The sequence below is a fragment of the Gymnoscopelus braueri genome (genome assembly GCF_963280865.1).
Source record: "Gymnoscopelus braueri genome assembly, chromosome: 18".
NCBI lineage: Eukaryota > Metazoa > Chordata > Actinopteri > Myctophiformes > Myctophidae > Gymnoscopelus > Gymnoscopelus braueri.
Genome location: NC_137618.1, coordinates 35,701,628 through 35,728,452, shown reverse-complemented (window position 1 = coordinate 35,728,452; position 26,825 = coordinate 35,701,628). Strand labels below are relative to the sequence as shown.

The 26,825-nt window shown below is 42.4% G+C and overlaps 1 protein-coding gene across 1 annotated transcript in view; it reads left to right on the top strand.

The window, feature by feature from the left end:
- Window positions 1–816: 816 nt before the first annotated feature.
- kcnh7 (potassium voltage-gated channel subfamily H member 7) overlaps window positions 817–26,825 on the top strand; it is a gene marked incomplete at both ends in the record, with an annotated part of 48,824 nt that continues 22,815 nt past the window's right edge. The window contains 5 exons of the mRNA XM_080456712.1: window positions 817–892; window positions 1,481–1,711; window positions 18,886–19,041; window positions 25,145–25,624; window positions 25,988–26,008. Coding sequence (XP_080312838.1) covers window positions 817–892; window positions 1,481–1,711; window positions 18,886–19,041; window positions 25,145–25,624; window positions 25,988–26,008 — 964 coding nt within the window. The remainder of the gene's footprint in view (window positions 893–1,480; window positions 1,712–18,885; window positions 19,042–25,144; window positions 25,625–25,987; window positions 26,009–26,825) is intronic.

Sequence of the window (26,825 nt, the reverse complement as noted above, 5' to 3'; positions counted from 1 at the left end):
TTGGTTCCACAGATACATTTGTGAAAATAGCAGATCTACAAGCTTGTGAGCTTATAGACTAGCTATTTTCACAAATTTTGCCTCTTTCTTATATATGTTTTTGACAATTTGGCCAATGTTTGACCAGTTTTTATAGAATAGTTTGTTGATTACGTTTGATGCAGTAATGGTCTTCTTTCTTTTCTTTCTATCTCATTTTTTTAGTCCTAAAAAAGGTCTTAAAAGTGGTCACTTCACTGTCATCTGTGGACCCCCCCCCCCCCCCCCAAAAAAAAAATCAATTGGGTCCCAACCCACAGGTTGAGAACCACTGCTACGTTTCCTATTATGTCTCGCTACACGTGCTACGCTGGGAATTAACCTTACTGGATGGTGGAGGAAACTATAAGCCCCTCCAGGGAGCAATACCGCGTCACGCCCCCTTGGAATATTATGATGAAGCCTGGTCCGCTGTGTTCAGTCCAACACACCGCTTACAGAGGACGTCAAGATCGCATCCAATCCATCTTCAGCAAGAAATGCTTGGCGAACTGGATCTGACCCAAGCTATCCTCCCCGATTCCGTGCGTTTCGGCGAGGAGGCATTTAGATGCTCTGGTACGCATGCAGGCTGAGGAACTCTTGGATGAGAACTATAGGTTACGAACGTAACCCCGGTTATTTGAGTAATACGAGCGAGATGTCTGTAGGAAAGGTGATTGAAAGTTCAGTATAGCCTATACTTTGCTCCGAGTATGATGTGTGGAAAGGGAAATATCAGCCAGCAACTGTAACTTTTAACTCAAGATCTTGAGGATAGTCCTTGTCCAAACAAACATGCCTGTGCGAAGAGGTCACGTTGCGCCACAAAACACATTTCTTGGAATAATAATAAAGAAATTCGAAGGGCAAAGTAAGTATTTGATGTTTTTAAATTACATTCGGTGGCTACTAGATAGGCTTTTTTTATTTGATTTGATTTGATTTGATTTATTTGTTAAATTCATGATACAATTCACCTAATGGCTAATGTAACAACGTTTAATTGTACAGTATGAATGTCTTTATTTTAGCTTTATAGACAAATATTCTGGTTGAAAGCTTAGCCTATATACTCGTCTAAATGGGCAATGCTTAGTGTGTGCTTTCGAGAAATTGTAGGAACATTTCCACAGCATATAAAGTGAGGTTTATAGTTTCATTGGTTATTGTTTTAAGTAAGGTAGAGCCATTCTTATTGTGTGTGTGTGTGTGTGTGTGTGTGTGTGTGTGTGTGTGTGTGTGTGTGTGTGTGTGTGTGTGTGTGTGTGTGTGTGTGTGTGTGTGAGATGGCTTATTCTAGCCACTTTTTATATTATATAGACATACTGTATATTTAATATTTGTACTAATTGTCTTTCGTGATAAAACACCAATATGAAGGGTAAGAGGGGTCAGGTGTTCCACAGCAAATAGTAGCCTACAGTACCTTCACAGACAATTTTACCATTTGTTCCTGCAGATCGGAAATTTGTGATAGCCAATGCCAGGGTGGAGAACTGTGCAATCATCTATTGCAACGATGGCTTCTGCGAGATGACCGGCTTCTCCAGACCGGACATCATGCAGAGGCCTGTGGGCTGTGACTTCCTCCATGGCCAACTGACCGACAGCCATGCCATCAGCGAGGTTGCCCAAGCGCTGGTCGGATCCGACGAGCGCAGGGTGGAGATCACCTACCACCGAAAGGATGGTGAGTCAGTGACCTGCTACTACAGTGTGGCTGTGTGTGTCACAGCAACACGCCGCCAAATCCTGTGTTCATTTAACCCATTAAGACCTGAAGCCGATTCTACAAATGTCTCCCAACAGTATTCTGAAAAAACTTATGTTTCTATATCAGTGGTTCTCAAACTTTTTCATGTCAAGGACCTCCAGAATTATACGTATTTGGCCGTCGACCCCATCTCAAAATATTTTGTTCCAGGGACCCCCAGAAGCAAAGATTTGAGTTACATATGTTCGCTTTAAATATATATATATATTCAAAAAATAGCAGATCTACAAGCTCATAGCTATGAGCTTGTATATCTTCTATTTTTGAATAGTCAACGTATAAAATAATGGTTATAGCTAAAATCTAAAATGACACAGATGCGTTCCCGGATTGAACGGGTTTAACTGCGAGTGAGAGTATAAAATTTCAAATTTCCATTTTTATACTCTACAGGCCAGGGTTAAATTAACGCTCCAGATTTGACAGTTTACTCTGACGCAGAGACGTGATGTCCATGTTGTCCCTGAGAGTATATTGAGGAGGTCACCTAGTTCACCTCCTCAATATATCCATCCCATAATGTAACCTGTCATTCTGAGCACTGGCCCTGGTCCGTTACTGGAGCAGAAGAAGACATTGCCCTTGATAGGCAAAAACAGCAAGGATATTCTGCTACACAGTAACATCCTGAGTGTTCATTTAACACTCTCTGAGTTACAAATGGTTAAGAAAAACCTGTGTGGCTCATTTACCGCTCTACTTTAAGTTTATTGACTGGTGTGGTGCTGTGTGTGTATGTTTTACTGTGGTAATGCAAGGAGAGGGAGTGATAATGAAATACCCACCACATTATGAAAGTGGTCTACTGTAATAATTAGTATGGCAGGTACCACAACATGAACACAACTGGTCTCAACAGTGTATTAAGACCACACAGGAGTGGAATTACATGTGCTGCTATATTTGGCACCAACATTTCACACAGCATCATAGGGACGGGTGCCTCAATTAAGTACTGGTTGTCAAACGTGTGATTTGAAGCTCCTGTTAGCCTCGCGGTTAAGATGCGTACAACAAGAGACCAGATCGCAGCTGACACGATCAGGAGGGGCTTGGTGATGTGCCATGATGACACGGTGCCGCTTTGTCTGCTGTGACAGGCCAAAACAGTGACAGGCAGGCAGCGAAGGAGCACGTTAGAGAGGCAGGGGAAGAGTGAGAGTGAAAGAGAAAGACAACAAGTTCATTTGAGTCCAAAGTGCACCTGTTTCCCTGTAAATTCCAGGCTGCTTTAATGAAGCAATACTTGAATATATTTGCTCTCCACTTGTCCAGCATGTAGAGTGAGTTCAGTATGCACTCATGTTGTTGTGCCGTGTGTCGAAACGTTAATCTACAAATTAAGCGTTGACTGGGAGCTTCTTGTAAAGTTACAGTGTGCAGACGTCTATTATTTTTTATGTTGTGCCTTTAGCTCCCATGCAGTATAGGTAACTATATACTGTATAAATAATATTTAACTGTCCAACGCTCTGTTGCACAGTTCAACATTCTCCTGTACTGTGAGAATCAGTGAGAGAATTTTTTTAATTGGGATGGTGTGGCTGGCATTCCACTGATATAATATATTAGTTTTGTAAACATACAGTACATCCCATCACAGATGAGATGTACTGTATGTTTCATACTCATAGCAGATTTGCAAACCAAAAATCCCCCATGTTATACTGTAAGCTAACTATTTTGGTCTTTGGTGTTGCACCTGTACCCCTGCTGTTTGTAACGGGTTGCCCTTAATTTTCAGACAAATCCTAGTCCTTGTATAAATAGAGAACTGCCGAGGCAGCAAACCTGCTGTCCTCCTCCTACTATCCTTGGGCAGGGTTCTTTATGGACAGCATGATATAGCCCTTTAAAGTCAATGCAAAATCACCCCTCTTTCGGGATGCAACAAGATCAGAGGTTTTTATAATTAGAATAATGGGTATACTTGCCGCATTTGCCTGTTTAGAAGCAAATAGTGCTGCGTTTATAATACTGGTTGCATGTAGCCTTCTGGCACTGTAAAAGGACAACTTCATGACTTTAAACTCATATTCCAGTTTATGGACTTTATTTAGTTTGAAGTGATAGCCTCAGTGCATTAGCATAACCGAGCGCTGTGAAGCGCCTGCCCTGGCAAAGGGGTGCCGCGGGGCCCATGTTGCTCAAAGCATTTTTGAGATTTTATTTAACCATTAAAAAAGGCCAGGCATTTAGACATTTTCATCATCAGCTTGATGAAATTCTAGGCCATGGATTCATGTTTAATCTAGCATCAGCATGCAGCCATCAGCATTTCTTCAGCTAATCAGGGGGAAAAACCTGAGCCAGATGCTGCTGGTCCGCTTGAATAGATGGTTTCAGGAACCTGCAAGACAATTACACAAAGTACTCCAGGGACCGCCGGCGACGACTCTCCCAGCCCAGCTCTTGACAAGTAGGATTTCAGGGCAACTTCAGCTAAGCCTTTATGCTTCGCCGATAAAGTGTCATGTGACATGTTGCTTGACAAAAATAATGCATTTTCAACTTTGTTCAGTTGAAAATACATAATTTCTGTCGTGTGACAGCATGTCCCCATGAAGTGCAAATCAGGCTTTAGTCTCCCGTACTCTGAATGCTACGCCGTCTGCACTTCATCTGTCTGTAATGCGTGGCAGCGCAAGGATCCACAGAAGCCTTCCAACATAATCGTTACCCCCTTCTCTTCCCAATCCTCCCTGGTGTGCATGGAGGCTTCAGGACACGACTCTTAATACTCCTCAGAGGAAGCTACAGTGAGCGGTTGTGCTCATGAATAAAGATGTCTGGGCTGACAGTGTGGTGACTGGGAATGAGCAGCTTACAGAGCAAATGCATTAAATGCGTAGAGTCGACACAATCCACATGCTCCCACAGCTATAGGGGGAATGCAAATGAAACATTCATGGCATCCTTGAGGGCCCATAGTGCTATTGATTCACGTTGGATTCTCTACAAACCGAAGCTGATGGGGTGGAAAGTAGCTGTGTACCACCATGTCTCCTCTCTTGACCCCATTTTAAGCTATCAGTGCCCATACAAATCAGTTAATCCCTCATATTAAACAGGTCATTTAGCCAAAGCCTTCTATATTCCATGCACCTACTATAAGTCACAAACCACACAGCATCCATGTTGACAAGAGAACAGAAAACGAATCATCATGGGGAGGAGGATGCCCAGAGAGAGAGAGAATGAACTTTGAAAGGTGAAGACATTATTAACTAGCATTACATCAGGTATGACTCACAATACTCTGCAGCCTGCAAGTGTGTTCTCTCTTGCACTCCACTCTGTGTCTCTTTTGCACTTTTACACACAAATACGCACGCACGTCACGCATGCATGCACAAATTCATGCACACACACACCCCACCCTCCTATCTTAACACATTGCGTGCCAATCGCGTAGTTCTACGCGAACCTAAATAATTGTGCAGCGTGCCAGTCGCGTAGTTCTACGCGAAGTGTGTCGCAGTGACACATTTCATTGTAGGCCTCCCTCGCAGAGACACATTTCATTGTAGCACACCCGGATATGGAAATATCCGTATCCGGAGATTTTCGTTCCCACCCGCCACCGCTCTAAATCTTCCCCTAATCCGCCATTATCTCGGAGTTTTTTTTCTCCTCGCTGAACGCTGTTTAACATAAACCGCGACTACTGCAAAATGGAATGTCGCCCATTGAAACGGTCTTCTCTGGGCCACTCACACAGCTACCCTGTGTGTCTACAAACAGTTTAACGCGCGATCTTAAGGTATTTAGCGAGGTCTGTGGCGACGTGAAAAAAACAAAAAAAACAATAAATCGCTGGCACTGGTGAGTACATTATGATATTAAACTCTGGCGTGGAATGTGTTAAGACTTGCTTGGAAATCTTAAAATGCACTGTCAGGGTTTGCGGCTGACATCAGGGGCAATTAAGTTTTGGGTTTTAAGCTTCTTACACATTCAGTACATACTTAGACCTTAGAAGTAGCGGCACTTTGCGGAGCACATACAGTAAAACAGCACTGGCACAGCAAGGTCACAAGGCTATTTCCACTTTATTGTTGTTGTTGCCAGGGTTCCATTTGTAAGAAGAAAAGTGGTTAACAATAGACATAATAGAAGGGGCCCCTGGGGCCCCTTCTATTATGTCTAACATCAGTGCATGTTGACAATTTCCATGGTTTCGGTTGTGTCTGACATCAGTTCATGTTGAATGTTTTCTGCTGTGTCTGACATCAGTGCATGTTGATCTCCATGTGCGTTTGACTCCATATTTATGCATTTGACGGGGGCTATGTGTGCATTTGACTTCATATATGTGCAATTGACAGGGGCCCCTATTGGGCCCCCCAATGGCCGCGGTGGTCCACTGACCGATCGACTGACCCACCCACCCATTGGTCAATTTTTAGATAGGATAGGATGGGTGGAATATCAAAAGCAGAGGCATGGATTTCCCTCTCCATCCAGCAGGAAATCCGACACTAGTTGTTGTGCTACTTTACAGTAGCCTGCCATATACTGGAACGTCTGGAAAGGTTGCGAGAAAAGACGTGCATCCCCCTCAACCTCCCCAAAAGATTATGCATAATCAATGAGATAAATGCTTTCCCTTACTGCCTTTGTAAAACTATCCTATTCCTCGGGGTGTAATAATACTTTGTAACTGAATGAGACTTAACAAAAGGAAGCTGACACCGCGCAGCGCAGGGAAGTTAAATGGATAATGGCTACATAACAGCCGCAGCTTAGCTTAGCTAACCACGCTGAATGATCTGGGCCATGTGCTACGCGTGGGTGCAGGGTTTCATAGGAGACTCCCCTCCGAGGGGAGCGACGGACCTCCTGCCCCTGCTGAGGGGGGTCTGGTATAGCGGCGAAGCAGAGGGTCCAGGGGACACTGGGTGCCCACTGAGCACGAGGTGTGCCACAGGGACTTGGATGGCTGCTCTCAAAAAGAAAGCGCATGCATTTTTCATCGGTTCTCGTCCTCTTTGGTTTCTCACGGCAAATTGCTGAAACGCATCCAGAGCTTTCCTTTATAATGCTCAGGGACGTTTGTTGGCGTTGAAGTCAGCCCATCCAAGTTATGATGAGAAGATAAAAAATTAAAAGATCACGTTTAAATTTTTTTAAAAATAATAAAAACTTAAAAGATCAGGTTTAATAGGGGATGAGGTCACAGCAGAGTTAAACCCTTCCATCTTTTCATCATGGAAATTTTCAGATGACACTGTGTAACTTTACTTTGTCTTAAAGAGAAAACTGATAATTAGGATGTTAATTATAGCAAAATGAGCATAATTTATTCTACAAAGGGAAGATTTGCAAGCATGGCTGTCCCTAATTAGGATGTGAAACAAAGTGTATTAGTTATGAAGGGGAGCAGATGGAGCTTTGAACATCACCACGGAACAAGCCTCACTTAGGATAGGAATTCATATTTTCATCTCGTGGGATGCTGATACCGTAGGAAGTAATCTAATAGTCGTGCCAAATCCATCTGGGTTTTTCCGTCTTAATCAGTTACTTTAAGCTAATGACACATTTTAACCATCCATTGCGTTTAGTATGAGTTTCTGACAACGTTCACGCTAAACTGAGGTGAAAAACCATGGCGCACAGAATATAGAACTGAGAACTGCAGACATGAATGCTATGCGGTTAAATCTAGAGGTGCTAGTTAGCCTTGATGGCTTAGAAGACACTGATTGAGGATGAAATTAGGCCAGGCTGTGTGGCTTACAGCAGTATCGCTGAGGCGAGATATTGCCACTTAAGGCAAAAAAGAGTAAACAAAGGGTTAGCTTGCATGCCCTCTCTCTGAACATGCCCCAGTCCCGATTGACTATGCCCCAGTGAAGTTGCGTATCGGCTTAAGCAAAATAGCCCTAAACAATAAACATGTCAGTATTCATTAGAAGCGAGTCCTACCAGGCAGTAGTCTGGGGCTGTAGGCTCATCTTTAAAAGCTGTACTGCTGGATAGTGCATTTGAAACAACATGCAAAAAAAACTAAATTAGAGCTTGTTTCTTTCCACTGCAGCCGATTCAGATTAATGTGAAGCTCCACGACATTCTGTCGTTTTGAATACAAAATATTGCCTATGTTTAAATGCCGGTAAACGAAAGTTATTATTACTTGTATGCTGCATTTCTGCATTTTTTAGGATAAATTATAGAGTTTGTCTGAACATGACGTTTGATCTTTGAATCCTCATTAGAGCACAGAGTATAAAAGATTCCATGATTAAGCGGCAGGGTTTTATTAATAATTCATGATGGAAATAGAATCTACTGTAATGAAATTTCCATCATGAACAGCGCGCTGATCTGCACACAATGACTATTCATTCCCACAGGTGCAAGAGACGCTGCTCGGCCAGCACGGGTAAAGCATTTCGCTCGTGGTCTCTTGATGTGTGAGGGAATGAATGGAGGCATCCCTCTTTCATTGACATAAAACTACTGCACGGTGGGGGGATGCTAGTCATGTCATGCATGTTTTTCCCTCACTGCCCACAGCTAAGCCTCTCAGCTTATCAGTGTGTTGGGCATATATGGCATGTTTAAAGAATTAATCTGCATTCCGGCTGCCATCAGCCTCGGTGCTACTATCATCTACTATACCGGTGCAAGCATGAGAACAGACAGACCATTTAGAGTCAACATTGGACAACGACTTCGATCACAGCTCCCCATTTCTGCTGCAGCAGGATAAATTGGACAATATAATGAAGACAAATAGCACATCTGCTTCTGTTTAGGACTCCAATTTACCTACTCTTTCTTGACTGAGCTGTTAGATTTATAGCTAGTTGTACCAGTACCTTGTAGGATACAAATAATTGGGATGAGAGAGGAAATCAGTGAGCTGTGGTTTCTCTTTGCTTGTAGAATTAGCACAACCATTCATAATGACCATACTCTGTATAATCCAGATTATGTTAATTTAACCACTTTCAACCTGGCGTCCCTGTTTTGGGTAGGTTTTACTATAGGCGCACATTTTTCAAAGTTTCAAACATTTAAAACATTATGTAATTTTCGAAAACGGCAAAAAATAGCAGATCTACATGCTCGCATCACATTGTGACGCGTTGTGAGCTTGTAGATTGACTGTTTTCGCTATTCATTGTACAATAAAGTGTATAGGACTTAAGTGGACCTTGTGGGTCCATTTTGTTAAGAACATAACATTTTACACGATGGATTGTACTTGTAGTGTGCATAACTATACATTTTGCTACGACTTTTAGATATGTAGACATGGCAGCACCACAATTATGAAACTATGATATAAAGAAAAGCTAGAAAATTACACTAGCAAGTAAATCGTCCTGTTATTGCACCAGCATGAGGCCGATATGAACGATTTAGGGTGGCGGTTCTTCCTTGGCCTGGTGGGAATGTGTGTACAAGGTTTCACGGCAATCGGATGCTGCGTTAATGACTTGTGGCATTTAGTGCAAAACGGGCCACTCCCGTAAATTGTGAAGGCCAATCATAACCAATCGGAATGGAATATGAAACATCTGGCAGTGTACGTATTGATCACATGACTACAGAGATAATGTGTACTGATTTGATTTGTCGAAAAAAGTGTGTATTGCAAAAATATACCTGTTGTAGTGCCACTATGAGATCGATTTGAAAAATTTGAGATGGAGGTTCTTCCTTGGCCTACTGGGATTGTGTGTGCAAAGATTCATACCGATCGGTCCAGCGGTGGCCGAGATTAGCTGTTCACAGGAATACATAGACAGACGGACGGACAGACATACGGATAGACAGATGGACTGACAGACGGACGGACGGATGGACTCACAGGAGCGAAAACATTATCCCTGGCCTTTGGCCGTCCCGGCCTGGCGGGGATGATAAATTAAGACTAAACAGGTAGCACACAGGGATTAGTACCAAAGGCCAGTGGATATCTTGGGTCTTGCTTGGCCCTTTGCACTTGGACTGCTGGGATTTGCATGTTGCGTAAGTAGTCACGGTGCACTAACAGTATATCAACAGTATTAACGGTAGTATTAACATGTATAAATATTGTGTACATTACTGTATATGTCCTGTGGGTACAGTAAATATGATCAGTCAATCCAATTATATTATATCCAATTATAATGGACTGGTCATGAGAGGTCTGTTCTTCGCATGTTTTCCCAGCAATGTGTGCGAGATGTATTATAGCGTACTGAAAGAACATAATGGGGTGTGGGAGGTGAAGAAAATGCATGAATAATCATCCTCAGCTCAGAATGGCTGGCATTCCCCTGCACATGGCTTGCATTTACTACCTTTCACTTGTGTTTGCCGGAGCCTGATATCGTCGCTGTTGCACGGAAGCCTTTTATGTCCAAAACTGTTACTTTCCAGGAAATGTGTTCCGATAGTAGTTATAATTTAGTCACAAGCTCTTGTCAGTGGTTCAATATCTAAAACCACCAGACGGACTTTCACGATATATATAGCAACTGACAACGCGTCTTGTGGCGCATTGTGGCACGCTGTGCGCTATTTTTGCTACTTTTGTGTGACGTAGTATGACGAAGTAGGGCATTCATTTACGAAAGAAAGCGTTTAAATATGGAGTTACAAGATTTCTGTCCGACAGCAACCATATTCACTTCTCTGGATATAGAGAGAAATGAGGCGAGGCTGTGTGCGAGTGTGTGCACATGCACATGCACACACACACACACACACACACACACACACACACACACACACACACACACACACACACACGCACACGCACACGCACACACACACACACACACATGCAGGGTCTAAAGATAGTAATCCTGCTAGAATATTGAAAGAGGGGTGCGGAGAGAAAGAGCAGACCCTGAAATGATGACAGAGAACAGTGAAGCTGGAGTATGTATGGAGGGCTATTACAACACACATAAAAGAAGTAGTGGCGTATTATCCTCCTCTCTGCATGATTCCCCCTGACAGTTGTGATATGCTTGTAATACTACGCTCGCAGAGTACAGAAGAGGAGCCGAGGTGGACCGTAGGAAAATTCATGGGAAACCAAATAGCACCGACACAAGAAAGATAGATGTAAAGCGGAGACCCATATATGTGCTGTTGAATCGGTATGAAAGATTATACATGCCTATGCCTAGATTACTGTACATCCCTCATGCAGAGAGATAGAGTAATTGTGCTCACTGAGGCTGTGTTTGCGTTGATATGAATGGGTTTGCCAACATATATTTGCAGGCATTTAAGAGAGAGCAAGTAATTAAACAACAGAATCAGACACATTGGAAGGTATTAATATAGCCTAATTTTGCCATATTAACAATTTACATTTGACAACAAAGATTGCAATCGTGTTAAATGAAATTATGAAGATTTGTCCCTGACAATGGATTTTTTTTTAAATTCTAACCATGACATGTATGTTGCTACTACTTGATACAGCTCTATTGTACAGACATACAGTATGAAACAATGAGCTCAACAGTCTTGGCAGCTATATGAACCAGTAAAGATGAGCGATGCACGGGGTGCCTTGTGGCGCAGCCAGTTAGTGCACTGACCATGAACTGAACTCACGAGGACCCCGAGTTCGAATCCAACTCCTGTCATGTCTCACATGTCTACCCTGTCTCTCTCTATGTTCTCCTTTCTAAATGAAGCATAACCTACCAACCACAACAAAACAGGTGCGAGACATGAGTTAATATGCAGGGTATCTTTTAATGGTAGGGTGGAGGGGCGGGTAGCGCAGAGGTAAAAAACCCGGCCACCACCGGAAAGAAGCCGAGACCCGTACAGTTCCCCAGCTGCTGTGCCTCCGGCTTGAGCAATCGCTCAAATGAACACAATTGCCATTTTTCAAGGGTGGGAAGGTACAGTAGGAAGGGATCATGTCCTTGCCATGGCACTAGCGACTCCTGCTGGCTGGTCGGGGTGTCATTTCAGCGGGGAAGGGTATGAAACTCGTGGAGTTTCGCTGTCCCGGTGAAACCCCTTGCTGTCAGGTGAAAAGAAGCAGCTGGTGATGCCATGTGCGTGGAAGGTGGCACATGGTACCGTAGTCTACACCAGGCCAACAGTGGGGGGGATTGGCAGTGACAGATGGACACATGGAGAAATGGCAAAGACTGAAATAACTACCGCTTTAATCAATAACCAAATATACAAATGACATACAAATACAGAAGTGTTAAAAGTACAAAAATGGAAACAAATGCTGGTGCAAGGTACTGTACACACGATCCAAGTTCAGGAAACAGCTGTGATATACAAATACTTTACTGAGACGCCAGAATTTTTTCAGCACCTCAATTTGCATTTGCAATGTCACGAAAACACCTTGTAATTTATACACATCGTGATTTCTATTTTGAACATGCACACCAAAATCCATGCACATGCTTCTAAAGTGCCAAAAATATCTACAGCAGTGGTTCTCAACCAGTAGTCCGGGGACCACCAGTGGTCCTTGAGGGGGTTCCAGGTGGTCCCCGGCTAAATGATGGAGAGTTGGTAACCAAATGGACCCTTATAGATCTTTAACTCTTCAGAGTGTAAAATGAAACCAAATGGACCCGTAAAGGTCATTTTATGCTCCCAAGAGTAAAATTAAACATCTGGCATTACTTAATTTTTTTTTTAAAATATTGATCAAAGTTTGCCTGTTGTTCATCCTATGGTACCAACATCATTACAGCATGGAATTGTGGACAAAATCGTATCCAACGACAACAAAATATTCTAAGTCTTGTGTTGTGTCTGAGAGGAGAGGCAACAACATCTCATCAAATGGTGGTTCGTGGCTCAAACGCAGAATAAATAATGGACCTTGATATGAAAAGGGTTGAAAACCGCTGATCTGCAGTGGGCCAAAAAAAAGCTTGGCTTTCATATCCCACCACTGTGACGACATTTGGCCCTCATTGGAAGTCAGGCAGGAAATGAACTGCACAGCTGTATTCAATCAACGTCAGAAGGCTGTCTATTGCGACAAGCCCTTCTAATCACCACGGAGGGCAGTGAATAGTTCTGCTGATCACATGGCCCAACCTTAGCGACTGATTCTAGGTCAGTGGTAATTCTGGTAAAAGCAACCTTTTCTGGACCATGGGGCCCACTTGAAAATCTTGAAAGTGTTCGCTTCAACCCCGTTAACCCATTCAATCCGGGAATGCATCTCTCTGTCAGTTTAGATCTTTCTTTCTTTGGCTATTCAAAAATAATGGTCAATCAATCCATTGTGTTCCGGCTTGGATCAATGTAACCGTAACTAGTATACTTTTTATTTATTATAAAACATATTTTTCGATGTTATAAAGAAAAGATACCATGACATTTTCTTTTCTTTTAATTATATTTCTTTGCATTATACAGTATATATATTTTTGATATTCATGTTTTGTTATCATTAAAATCTTGCAATATCCTCACGGGCCCGCCTGTGGGCCCCGGCCCACAGGTTGGGAATCGCCGTTCTAGGTGATGGAAGAGAAAAACGATTTCCCATTTTTGTTCTCTTAACACTTCTTTGTGTTTGCAAGGACAAGTAAACATTGAGGGCCAAATTGGCTTACGAGCTAATGAGGAACGCTGAGGTCAGATATGGGCTAATCAACTTCTTAACGATCCAAATTCTGCTGATTTAGCGAGGACTGAGGAGTGTTTTCCTCTGATCCATTTTGGTAGAGGTGACATTCAGCAGGGGACAGGATGAGTGGGGACCCACGGCTCACCGGTATTGTTTTTCCATCTGGTAAGGTGAACTCCAGCCCAAAGACATTTCTGCTGAATTGACTGTTTTGGCTGGAAACGAGGGGTGGTTTTTCTGCACTGCATTACGGTACATCTCCAATGTTGTCTATCGACGACAATATTGGAAAACGTGCAAAACGTGCAGTTCACGTTTCACTGTAACGACTTGTAATGAGTTCTGCTTCCATTCAATTCCATAAAATTCATCCCACATTCCACTGTAGTTCGGTGTCAGTCGATAATTCAATTACATGATTCAATTACATTGATCATTGTAGCTCCCTGTACATAATGTGGTCAGAAGACACCGTATCCTTGAATCCGCTGAATAATTCAGAGGTGAAAAAGAGATGAATAGAGATTGTTTCTCCATGTAATGGTGGAGAAACCCCAATGCCCTTGACAAAAAAGACAGTAAATATTTAATGCAGATGCTTATTGCTTTATTCAAAGAACCTAAAAAAAAAGCCCCGACAGCAAGGACAACTGATACCAAACATGCACGCCTGAGAGGCGGTGCAAAGAGGTGCATCTGTTTGCCCCACGTACAGTACTAATAATCAAAGACAAGCTAAGTTGTATTTTCACACTCCCCCACTTTTCATTTCTGCATACGGGACCACTTTCACTTCTACTCCCCTCAAGTGAAAGGAATGATTCAGAGAGATGTCATGCTAGCTGACCTGGAAGTTACATGTGCGAGCAAGGCAAGACATATAATTTTAATGACGACATCAGTTACTGCCATCTTCTATGTTCTATCGGTATATCTTCTGTTCATTGTTCATTGTATCTTGTTGTTATTCAACAATACTGTACATGACTGGTGGGCAGCCATACTGTCGCTAAGGTCCCCTGTTCGCGCCCCAGCCCTGGTTTATGTGTCGAAGTGTCCCTGAGCAAGACCCCTAACTGCTCCTCGAGTGCTGCATTAATAGTTAGCTCCTAATAGTTGGGATGGGTAAATGCAGAGGACACTTCACGTGCTGTATGTGTAATATACAGTGACAAAAATAAAGGAATGGCGACCAAATTGTTATTTATTATTATATTCAAATTATTATTATTATTAGAGAAAATGTGTGGCTGTTATACCTCTCATGACATCACACACCAACACAACTGAGCTCATTCAGAAAGGGGTGACTCACATTTTAAACAATTCCCTGCATGCACATTTTGTTAGTTCAACATTCCCAGAAAATAGCAGATATGAGCGTCGCTCGCGCTTGGCACAGTCGTGCGCAGAGCAAGTTCTGCCAGGGAACTCAGTGCAGTTGTTGGCGGCCGACCATTGGACCGCCTCATCTCCACATTTACATCCACTCGTCCAATCACACTCATTTCATTCTCAGACCGTTCTATTTAAGCTGGAAGTTTGCACTTCTCATCCTGCTTGTTTTTGCTGCTGCTCGTGCTATTGCTGCTGCTGTCACTGCTGTCTTGCTAAAATTGCTGCTCACCCTCCACCACCCCAGCTACCACCTGTCGTTTTGGATCTGCTGTTTATGTACGAATAATAATATGATTCGGAGTCCCTATGGTTGGGAGATGCGCTTTATCAGAGTACCTAAAAGCAGATCCAATTCATCTCTCAACCATAATAAATATATTGCTCATTTTATGTTCCTCTATATTCAATAAAAAATATCTTATCCTTTATGAGTTCTCTTTATCCATTCATGAGTTGGCCTGTCACAATTATTACATAATTGTCTAATCGCAATTATTTTATATAATCGCAATTATTTTTGCATAATCGTCATAATCAATTCCATGTTCAAAAATGTCATATATTTTCAAACGATGTCAAAAATAGTGGAAATAGCAGATCTATAAGCTCAAAACGTGTCGCGATGCGACACGTTTTGAGCTTATAGATCGGCTATTTCCACTACTAATGTTTATTTTTATGAATAAAGTAATTAAATATTTGTCATATCTGCCCTGTGCAACTTTTGTTTCCGAAGCTAAAAAGACATAAATGTAATTTTTATTCATAATGTTCCATTAATTTTCAACGACAGAAACACAATTAAATCGTTAATCGCAATTATTTGAGTGATAATTAATCGTCAACTTAAATGTGTAATCGTGACAGCCCTATTCATGAGTTCCTGGCAGAACTAATTGCAGATCTACCAGCTCGTAGTATTTTGAGCGAAGACATTTAGTGTAGAGGGAAAAAGGAGGGGGGCCAAGTAAAGGCCGGTGAGTCCAGTCAACAAAGTATAGGGTTAAGTGTTAATACCCATAGCAAGATATTTTGTAGAAGAAAAAAGCTGCCAGCTGACTTTTACAGTGCACATAGTCCAAAATATGGCATTATATTAGGGATCCTGTTCTAACAATATGAGAGGTCACTATATAGTGACCGTTGGAGGCCACCTAAACTGACCTTTCAGATATAAAGGGAAACAGAAGTTACTAAAATAACTTTATTTTCAATCTCTTCTTTGTAGTCTCAATTGAATTTTGCAATTAAGTTGGTGAACATGATAGCATCACCCCCAGACTCGGGTCTACAACGTCTGAACGTGCAGTAGTTGAATTTAAATGGATAGTTCAGTTCTTCCTATGGTAGTGGTCAAATAATTGAAAACCCTTTTTTAATCACCACTGCGGTTACTGTGAAATGTCCACGAATGGTATGAGTTAGCCAGTATCTGGTTTTTGATCTGAACCCCCGCCCCCCTTTTTTTAATTAGACTTAATTAGATGGACAAAAGCATGAACAGAAATTTTATGTCTCCCCTTTATGGAAGCTGGTGTAAAACTGCTGGAACGTATAGGACCTTCCAGCAGAGGGGAGGACCTGTCCAGATAACAATTTTATCACTGCTTTCTGTATTTAACCCTCATCAATTGACATTACACCACCACACAAAGTATTAATCGCTTCGGATAATTTTTTATTCTCCTGAACATTGACCTTTTCTTTTCTGCAGTAAAAAAAATAATCACAACTTAGAGAGTTTTGACACAAATATCCCCCAAATAAAATCCTGGTATGTTGAGCCAGACCAAGCGAGGATTGTTATATTTAGTAAGACAGCAAGCCTACTGCTAATGAATGCTGCTGGCAGGGTGTTATTGAGCCCTGAGGAAATTACTGTGAATACTGGTAATGTGTGTCCTCTGTGAATGCAACAAACCAGAGAGACAGACAGACAGACAGACAGACAGACAGGACAGACAGACATTTCCCATGTGGCGGACAAAGGATCAGATTTTATTTCATTCTATTCCATTTATTTCTGTACCAATTAAAAACAAGCAAGCATAGCAAGCAAGGGAAAAAGCATTGAAAAACACTGCACAGAAACCAGACAAACGATCAAACTGAAATCACTTTAAAAGGGACTGTAACTACCTGTAAGTGATATTCTTAAGTTAAAGCTTTTTGTCCATGTTTCATCACTTCCAATTATCATTATTTTGTATTTTATTTGAAGGGGGGGGGGGGGGCTTTTTACTAGCTTTTTCTCCCCAATTTAGTCATTATGCCAATTCATTCCTCCCCACACATTTCTGTGTGTTGTCACTGTTGTACCCTACTGGCTGACCTGCCAATGAGGAGCCCTCACCGGCAGGACATAGGGCCTCCCACCCAACACTCCCTGATGACAGGTGCCGCCCCAGCCTGTAGATACACGTGCTGTGACAAATACCACCCTTCCCGCCCAGCTTCCCTCCCCGAACATGGGCCAATTGTGTTCACGCAGACGCTCCACAAAGCCGGATGCACTGCGGTGGATTTAAACCCCCAGACTCTGCGGTGGTGAGGAGGTATTTTTACCCCTGCGCCACAGAGCGCCCTTCATCACTTCCAATTTAACTTGTTTATCCTGAGTCCTGCATGAGTTCTCTCTGTCCTGATGGGATAAATCCCTGACCTGAAAATGCATTTTCTGTTTACTAAAGAGCTGGAGAGACGGGGAGACACCTGGATAAACTGAATAAACAATAATACAGTAAAATGTGTTACGCTAATGTACTGTATCAATGATCACCTAAAACTACACATTCTCAAGCCAACCATCATTGGATTGAAGGGATGGCTGGATGGATGAATGGATGGATGGATGGTACTGTGTATGTCTTGTAGTCTTTCCTTTCTAAAAAACTGTTGGCCTTATGAGACAAATTCTGCTCCAGCGTGTCATCGATTGTGCACTACCTAATCGTTAGGATGCCTAGCTGTTTCTTTACCTTCTCTAAATACTTATTTTTTTAACCCCAGATGGGTTTCCCGTTATTATTGCTGTTGTTTTTAATAATGGAGTCTTGCTTTTGATTAGATAGTAGTCTGTAATACGGTCAGACTTTGGGTTAAATACAAAGGTAACAGCACTGTGAAGCTCACGTATCTTTAGAATATGCTGATGCCAGTATCTACCATTACTTTCCCTGGCACAGTTATTGTAAAATGTCACTGTACATCTGCAATTATCTGTTGGATGTCTCGATAAGGTTTCCTCTCCAAGGGACTCTCTGGCCATTAGACAGTTTTATTGTTGGCCAGTTGTGCCTTAAGGCATAACAGCCTTCTTTAAACCAGTTTAGCTGTGCACTCCAGATATTGCTATATCATGAACTCCAGAGGTTTACATCATGGATTTCTTTGCTGCTCCACTGCTTCAAAGGCAGCTCGGTTCCAGTGATACTTCAATGACCGAATTATTTTTTACAATTCTGCAAGTTTGCTGTTGTCTGGCCTGCCAGTTCTATCCAGTTCTATCGCAAAGCCCTACTTCGTGTTGTACTGTAATGTCCTGCAGTTCTTGCATCACATCTCCCCAACCTGTGTGAGCTATTTCAGTTGTTTGTTCACTTACACACACACGTACGCGTGTATGCACATGTGTGTGTGCGCGCACACACACACACACACACACACACACACACACACACACACACACACACACACACACACACACACACACACACACACCGTAGTTTTCAGGCTTAACCTCGGGGCACATGCCTTTTATCAGTAAGTGCTGGCCACTTCACAGATTCCAACATGACCAGGCACTGCCCTATAAAACACATCAACTTCATTTCTCACCTCCACACATCCAATATCAGCAATCCCAAGTCAGGGGGAGGTGTCAGTTACATCTTCAATATAATAAATGATTCAAAATAGTGGAAACCATGCATAAATAAACTAGCCTGATTATAGTGCCGGTTGTTTCATTTAGTGTTAAATAGTTACTGGTATTTTTATCAAATAATGAAGAAAGGTCAGGTGGTGTATACAGCTTTCATTGAGGCAGCAACCATTAGCAAAATTGTTGTTTTTTTGTTTTATTTATTTTTTGTTTCTGTTTCAGGCTCAGACTTCCAGTGCACCATTCACATCATCCCAGTAAAGAATGAGGAGGGCATAGTGATGATGTTCATCTTAAACTTTGATTACGTCCTTGACGAAGGAAGCGACGACTCCACGGAGAAGATCAACCACACCTCCCCTACAAAGTCTGACCAAAGTGAGTGCAGGGCCTGTATAAATGTAATATCAATCTGTCTTTTGTTTGTTTTTGTTTTTGTAATGTATTGTTGGTGTTACATGTTACCTTACATCATTCCTCATTACACTGATTCCATTTATTGCATTTTATTTTATTTTTATTATCTCCACCAGGCCGGACAACGAAAGGCCAGATGGCCAAAGGCCGGAGATAATGTTTTCGCCCCTGTCCGCCCGTGTCTGTCTGTGAACAGCTAATGTTCTGGACCGATCGGTCAAGAAACTTTGCACATACACTCCTCCACAATTTTCAAATCAGACTCATTGTGACATAGTTAACAGGTTGCTTCACGTTTTGTAATGACCATATAGGACCATGGCTCATGACGTGACTCACCATAAGACCCCCCCATTTGTACCTGACTAGATTTCCTGCCATTTTGTGTTTTCTTCAAAGCACACTTTTTGCTACTACTCCTACAAAACTCACACAAATCGGTACACATTATCTCTGGAGTCATGTGATCAAGATGTATCAGTCAGATTTTTCATAATCCATTCTGATTCGCTCTGATTGACTTCCAAATGTATTCATTTTTTACGAGCCAATAACAATGAAATTCTGAATGAAGTCCGCACTTTGGTCCCAATCAATATATCTCGAAAACTAATGGCTGTATTTGCTGCGTCTTCATGAACACCAGAGGATGTCCCGAACTGATTTTAGTGGCCTCATCGCATTTCTTCTAGCGCCACCAGTAGCCAAAGTTTCCAGTTGCACACAAGTTCCTAAAAATCAAATAGGTAGATTGCCATGTGCTCAGCAAGGATGCATCATGCACCCAACTGATTGGTGGCCTTTCGTTTAGTGCCAATCTTGGGCCAAACTTTTGACTTGCCCATAAGATGGCTCACAATATAATGCAAAGATTGCCATGAAACTTGCTGACTGCATCCATGCACACTAGAAGATGAACAACAAGTTACCCCATGACCCTCAGGCCAAATTATCAACTTTTTGCACAAGATGTCTCATAATTTAATAGGCAGATACCAGTATGAACCCTACTGATTTTGGCATCACCCATTGGCCAATTTCCAGTTGGGTGTAAGGAGCAGCATAGACCCTAAGCACTGCTAGCAGGGTTATTTAGACTTTTTATTAAGTACTCAAAGATGCTTAACATGCGTAATAAAGGCAAGGAGAATAATTATCTGGGGTAGAGCCTCATTCTAGAGGGAAATGACAGCCTCAAGCTTACATCTGTTGTTGTGTGTATAGATTAGATTAATCTTAGTTTCTTCAAATGAGACTTGTGCATGTTTTTTTTGTCAGATGTAGCTAATGGAAATGTGAACCGCTTCTTAAAGACAACCACCTCCTCAAAATAAGGGCAATTACATAAGTGGTTGGCGCTAATTGAGCTTTTTTTCATGCACGTTCTCATCTACATCTGGTGGAGACTAATTAAGAAAGTGCAAGGGATTCAGATCTAATCCCCTCTAATGAACCAGGTGTGATTTCCACACAAGAGGGCAGCTTGTGATTTCTTCACAAAAACCTCATTATTTGGAGTCATAGCACAATGCTGTATATGTATGGCTTGTATGGTGTTAACAAAATCCCTGGTGACCCACTGAGATATCGTACCCAGGTTTTGACTTGAAAATAATAATAAAAAAACTGAAGGGGGATATTTTCTTAACCACTTGTATATAGGCTACTTCTTTGTGTGACAAATAGTGAAAATAGCGATCTACACTACAATCTAATGCAATGCATTACTATTTTTGAATAAAAAATTTATAAAATGACACGTAGAACATTCTAAAAATAAATGTACAAGAAATTGGAAAACACATTTATATTTTTTTAATTGTGATATTATCAAACATAAATATCAACATATCAGACAAACGTGTATGTATTGAATTCAGTCTGACCAGAAGAGACCAATCATTTCCTCACCGGCTATAAAAAATGAAAGACCCCTGGGTGGGGCGGGGGGGTATCAAAAGCAGAGGCATGGAGACCCCACCCGACCCCCCCCCCCCCCAGCAAATCGAACCCTGACTGCACCAACCACATAACTATGTCGTTTGGCACTTCAGGACCTGTACTTTATCTCCTCGCTGCTATCTGGTCCTACCTTCCTACTGTATAGTCACTGCCCAGCGTAAATAACAGAAAACCAATGTGTTTATTACTGTCTGTTTGCATATAATTGGGCTATACTGTATTTGTTACCTGCCATTCTTTCCATTCAAAATCACTGAATTCAACCAAACCCTGGGTCATCGTCATGATGCTTCTTTTATAACTTGAAAGATTAATATTCTGCACATCCTTTATTCGTGTGAGCTTACTCCGAGCAGTGTGAGTCAGGTGATACTACACTATAAATGTCAATGACACATCCCTGCTCCGTTCTGAGTGGAGGTACAGAGCAAAGCACAGCTTTCCACTCCACTCAGCATGAATTCCTCCGCTGCACCCAAGGTGCTGGGGGCTTTGTTTGTATTGCACACTGTGTGTGTGTGTGTGTGTGTGTGTGTGTGTGTGTGTGTGTGTGTGTGTGTGTGTGTGTGTGTGTGTGTGTGTGTGTGTGTGTGTGTGTGTGTGTGTGTGTGTGTGTGTGTGTGTGTGTGTGTGTGTGTGTGTGTGTGTGTGTGTGTGAGTGCGTGCGTGCGTGTGCGTGTCTGTGTGTGTGTGCGCGAGCGTGCCTGTGTGCTCGCGTACATATGTGCATGCGCCGCAAATGTGTCCGCATGTGTGTGTTGCTACATTACTAATCAGCTGTTTTGCTTTGGTCCATGTCTCAGCGAGGGGACCTGTGGGTACATGGCGCAGACACACACATGATGTGACAGAGAAACAGAGTCGTGACCTCATACACACATCACACATACTGTAGAACATGACCATATTCTGGTGTTTTACACGTGAGACACGTGCTCATGGACAACAACGCTGCACATGTGTAGTTCCTCGTCTGCACTGGCCGCATGTACAATGTGATTCCATCGCAAGGTGATTTTTGGGGGCGATGGGAGACTAATTATAATCCCATGCTGACAGTAGGGCATAAGCCTACAGGTATCATAGCAACTAGCACAATAGAGGGGAGTCTGGGAGAGAGAATAATCCCTCTTTCTCTCAGCCAGCACCCAGAACAGAACACAGCATTCAGCAGTTTTAACATGTCGCCACCGAGGACCAAAACAGATGGAACAGTTAAAAATGACCAGGCAGAGAGATGCACTGTACCAGGATGCATATCCTTGCTAGTTTATTTATGCTGAATTGAGCGTGTATCATATCATGCACGGGACATTACAATCAATTACTTTAATTTAGTATCTTCTGTTGTCAGCTATATTAACAGTGTGTAGCCAAAGAGCTTCCTTCTCATTATGTTTCCTCTCTTTGAACCATTTAATTCCAATTTCATACAGAGTTATTCCAACGGATTAATGGCTGCTGTATGGGATGGAAAATGAATGTGTTTAGAGTCAATGACCCCCGGAGGACTTAATGGTATGAATCAGGCATGGCCCAGCAGCTTTTTTTCCAGAAACATGGCACAGCTGCAGAGCAAATATAGAAAACTATAGTTTTCCTGAAAATGTACTCAAATCTATGGTCTGTTCAGATAGAACACCTTTACCCATTATCACAAAGCACTTTTCTTAGCACTAAAAGTGAAACTCTTCAGCACTGTAATATTCAGCACACTCAGAAAGAGGGGATTAACAACACTAATTTAAACTCTTAAAATAGTGCAGAATACCTGCATCAACTACCTTGAGTGTACAATATATAGGAAGATACATTTTGTGTGCACTGAAAAACATTCTGGCTGTTGTTTAGTGGCAATTTACTGTGCTGTAGAACTTCTTCAGTAAAGCAAACACAAGCTTAGAAGCTCATGGGGTCATACTGTCAAAGACTTTGATGATATTAAATACTTAGCATCAAAGTGTTTGACAGTATGATCCCATGAGCTTCTAAGCTTGTGTTTGCTAAGAATATCTGTACTGTGCGTATTTGAAATTCAGGTAAGGTGTAATTTTGCATCTCATTATAGATGAGAAGTTTTATCCTCCATTGCATTAATAATCGTTTCCTTTTCCACACGTTCAGGATGATCTATCTGGCCCTCTGGTACTGTAGGTCTGTAAAGAATATACTGTAATATGGATTCCATATGAGCCAGAACTTCCCACAGTAAAATATCTCTTCATACTGTACAGACAAGAAGCAAGCTGAGAGCCAAAGCTGTCTCTGCAGAGTGGACACCCAGGGTAGCTCACAGATCACCTGCCAGTCCAGGATATCATTATGTGCCTGTCCAGGAGTCCTGCTGAGAGTGATGGCTGTGATATATTGAAGGATGTACAGGCTGAAGCTATATGCTTGTTGTTGTTGTAACATCAGCACACATGGCCAGGGGAATGGAAACAGATGGCAATGACACGATGTAAGGAGGGTGCGGAAGGATGGCTGACTCGTATTTATGAGTGAGTCTGGGCTCGGTTTCACTCGCTTTCTATTGTTAATGAGCCAAAACTATCGTGTTGTCCCATGGGGCCATTCACGTGAACAAATGTCTAGTCTGAAGATGTAACTGTGAGCACAAATAAGGCTCCTGTCCAAATTCAATGGAGGGAATAAATAGCCACCATTATCTGCTGTCAAGATAGAATGTCATCATAGGTACCCAGGCTGTCACACACTCTTTATTAGCAAAGTATGGTGCATTGATCTTGAAAATGAAACACTACAGAACAACGTACGACGTACAATGTGCGTTTGACTCTGGTTTCAATCAAATGCACTGAGGTTCAATACTACAACTTCTCAACTGAAGATGATTTGTGACTCTTTCATTCCACCGACCAGAGGTGCTCTGTTCTTCTCGCTCTATTTGATCAGGAGCGTGTACAGTAATGAGGAAATCCAATAATAGAATTTTTCATAATCAGGCAAATAAGAGTAAGGCCCTTCCACCAGTTGAATTGCGATGACCTTTTCATTAATCGGAAAACAAGCTGAATGGTTGTGATTTGAGTATATGGCATTCCTCTGACTGAGCATTGGACCTTTTTAATAAGAGGACGAAGACCTCTTATTCTGTCAACTACAAATTATTAAGTTATTCCCCTTTTGAACCAAAATAAGTTACTTTCTCTTTATCTGTCTGTCTGTCTGTCTGTCTGTCTGTCTGTCTGTCTGTCTGTCTGTCTGTCTGTCTGTACGTCTGTCAGTCAAACAAGGTTTTTGGGCAGGCTTTCCTCTTTAGTCAACAAAAGTGCTCTTTGGACTTAGCTGGAGCCCTCATTCAATCCCATTTTGATTATGCTTGCACCCCTTGGTACTCCAACATCTCAATGTCAACAAAAACTAAGCCTCATACCTCCCAAAACAAACTGATACGACTGCTTCTCGGCCCTAAGCCCATGAACCACCTTAATCCAACACACTTTGCTAGTTTTGGGATGGCTCAGGGTAGAAGACAGCCTATATTTGAGATACTCAAAGGGACAGTGACCTCAATACCCTCATACCTGTCTAACTACTTCTCCAAAGTGAGTGACACCCACAGCCTGCACACAAGTTATCCTTTTAGCCTTTATGTCTTACTGTGCAGATGTGCCATTTCAGAACTTCACCCTTCCCTTCTTCATCTGAAAAGCCACAGTTTCCCCCCCATTTGCACCTGGCAAATGTCCCACTTTTTCCATGAAAAGGTGTGGATTTCCCACTGATTTGACCATGAATTGCCAATGACAGGGCCTGTGAAGTTCTGGAATGGCACATCTGTACCACGTGCTGTTTACATTTCTGACGAATAAAGTATTCAATCAATCCATCAATCAAATGTCTGTCTGTCTGTCTGTCTGTCTGTCTGTCTGTCTGTCTGTCTGTCTGTCTGTCTGTCTGTCTGTCTGTCTGTCTGTCTGTCTGTCTGTCTGTCTGTCTGTCTGTCTGTCTGTCTGTCTGTCTGTCTGTCTGTCTGTCTGTCTGTCTGTCTGTCTGTCTGTCTGTCTGTCTGTCTGTCTGTCTGTACAGCCTAATGACAATAATGTTTTCCATGATGACCTTTCTCTGGATGGTTCAGGGGGGAGCAGATTCTTCCGCTTCCGCCAGGCCGCACTGAGCCTCATGGGCACCAGCAAGCAGTCGCTGCCACAAGAGGACCCGGACGCCGTGATGGTGGACTCGCCCAAAGACAACGACAACGACGACTCCGTTCCCCTGCGGAGCTTCCCCTCGCCCGCCAAGGGCGGCTGCGGCTGCAGCCCCACGTCCCCGACCCCCACCCCCACCCCCACCGATGCCAACGACACGCGCGCCCTCATCGGCTCCAGCCGCCACTCTTCCCAGGCCAGCGATTGCCCGGAACCGCAGGACCGCTTGTCCCCCAAGCACCAGTGGGATAAGCTGTACCAGACGGAGCTGCACCCGGCCTCCACCAACTCCCTGTCCAATGCCTTCCCCAGAGGCAGCGTCAGCAGCATGAGGCGAGCCTCCTCCGTGCACGACATGGAGAGCAGCTCCAACTCCAAGGGCATGTTCAGGGACCGCCATGCAAGTGAAGGTACGACGAGTACCTTTAACTCTGAGAGTGTACAAAATGGCTAATGTGTAGTGTGTCCTAATGATCTTAGCAGAAAGGATGTATGTTTATTGAACTAGTACTGTGCTGTCTTAAACCACTTAACCCCTTTACTATGTTGACCGGATCCCCCTGGGGTCTATAGTTGGTACTTTGGTCCCTTTTTTGCTAGATAATAGATAATTAACAAGCTCACAAGGTTTCACAGCTTGTAGATCTGCTCAGAATAGGGACGCTAGGGTTCATGTTGTTAAGGCAATCTACAGGAACATGATCTGCACACAGAGTTTCATTTCTGTCTTCTTTTTTGTTGTTGTTGCTCTGACCGCAAAATGCTGCTGTTAGACAATGGTCGTCGTATCAGAGGTAACCATGTGTTCTCTGTCGGTGGTTTCAGCACTGCTTTGAAGCATGTCTTTCAAGCAATCAGCACAAAATGCTCACCCGAGATCCACTTTTGGCGGAGTAGGATAACTGTGCTTACTGCACCTATAATACTGCGTCAATGTCCTGTGTACTGTACCTAACCCAGTGTGTGGATTTGTCATGTCAGAAAAGATCCTACTATACAGTATGTGACCAATAACATCCCTAAATGAAAGCATATTGCCTGTGTTCATCAATTGCTTATCAAAAGCATTGCTTTCAAGTGTATACCTGCATGAATCAAATGTTTCTATTTGAAAGAAACGGAATGCATTTAAATGAATATGATAATGCAATAACCACCGTCATCATTGTTGTTGCGTATGAGGGATGTTTCTGTTATGCTGTTCTGTCTGTTTAACCGTGTTTTTTATGGAGTTCTACTGCAGAATAAAGTTTCTAGGAGTCTTTGTAATTAAATTAGATAACATGAAGTTTATCACATAACAATCTTTTATGATTGTATACTCTTATACAATAATAATCCATGCTCGCGAACCTGCTTTTTATACCTCATTAAAGTATTTATATAATATTTATATTAAGTACTGTAGTGCTAATACAGCTTTGGCTGCAGCTGTACAGTGCATGATCAATAACAGAATGAAATACTTACTTAAGCCTGATTTATACTTAGTTGCACACTGGAAAACAGCATTTCTACAAGCTCACAATGTGTCATGATGCAAAGCGATGTGAGCTTGTATATCTGCTAGTGTATTTTTGGTGTGTGACATGATGCACAACCAAGTACAAA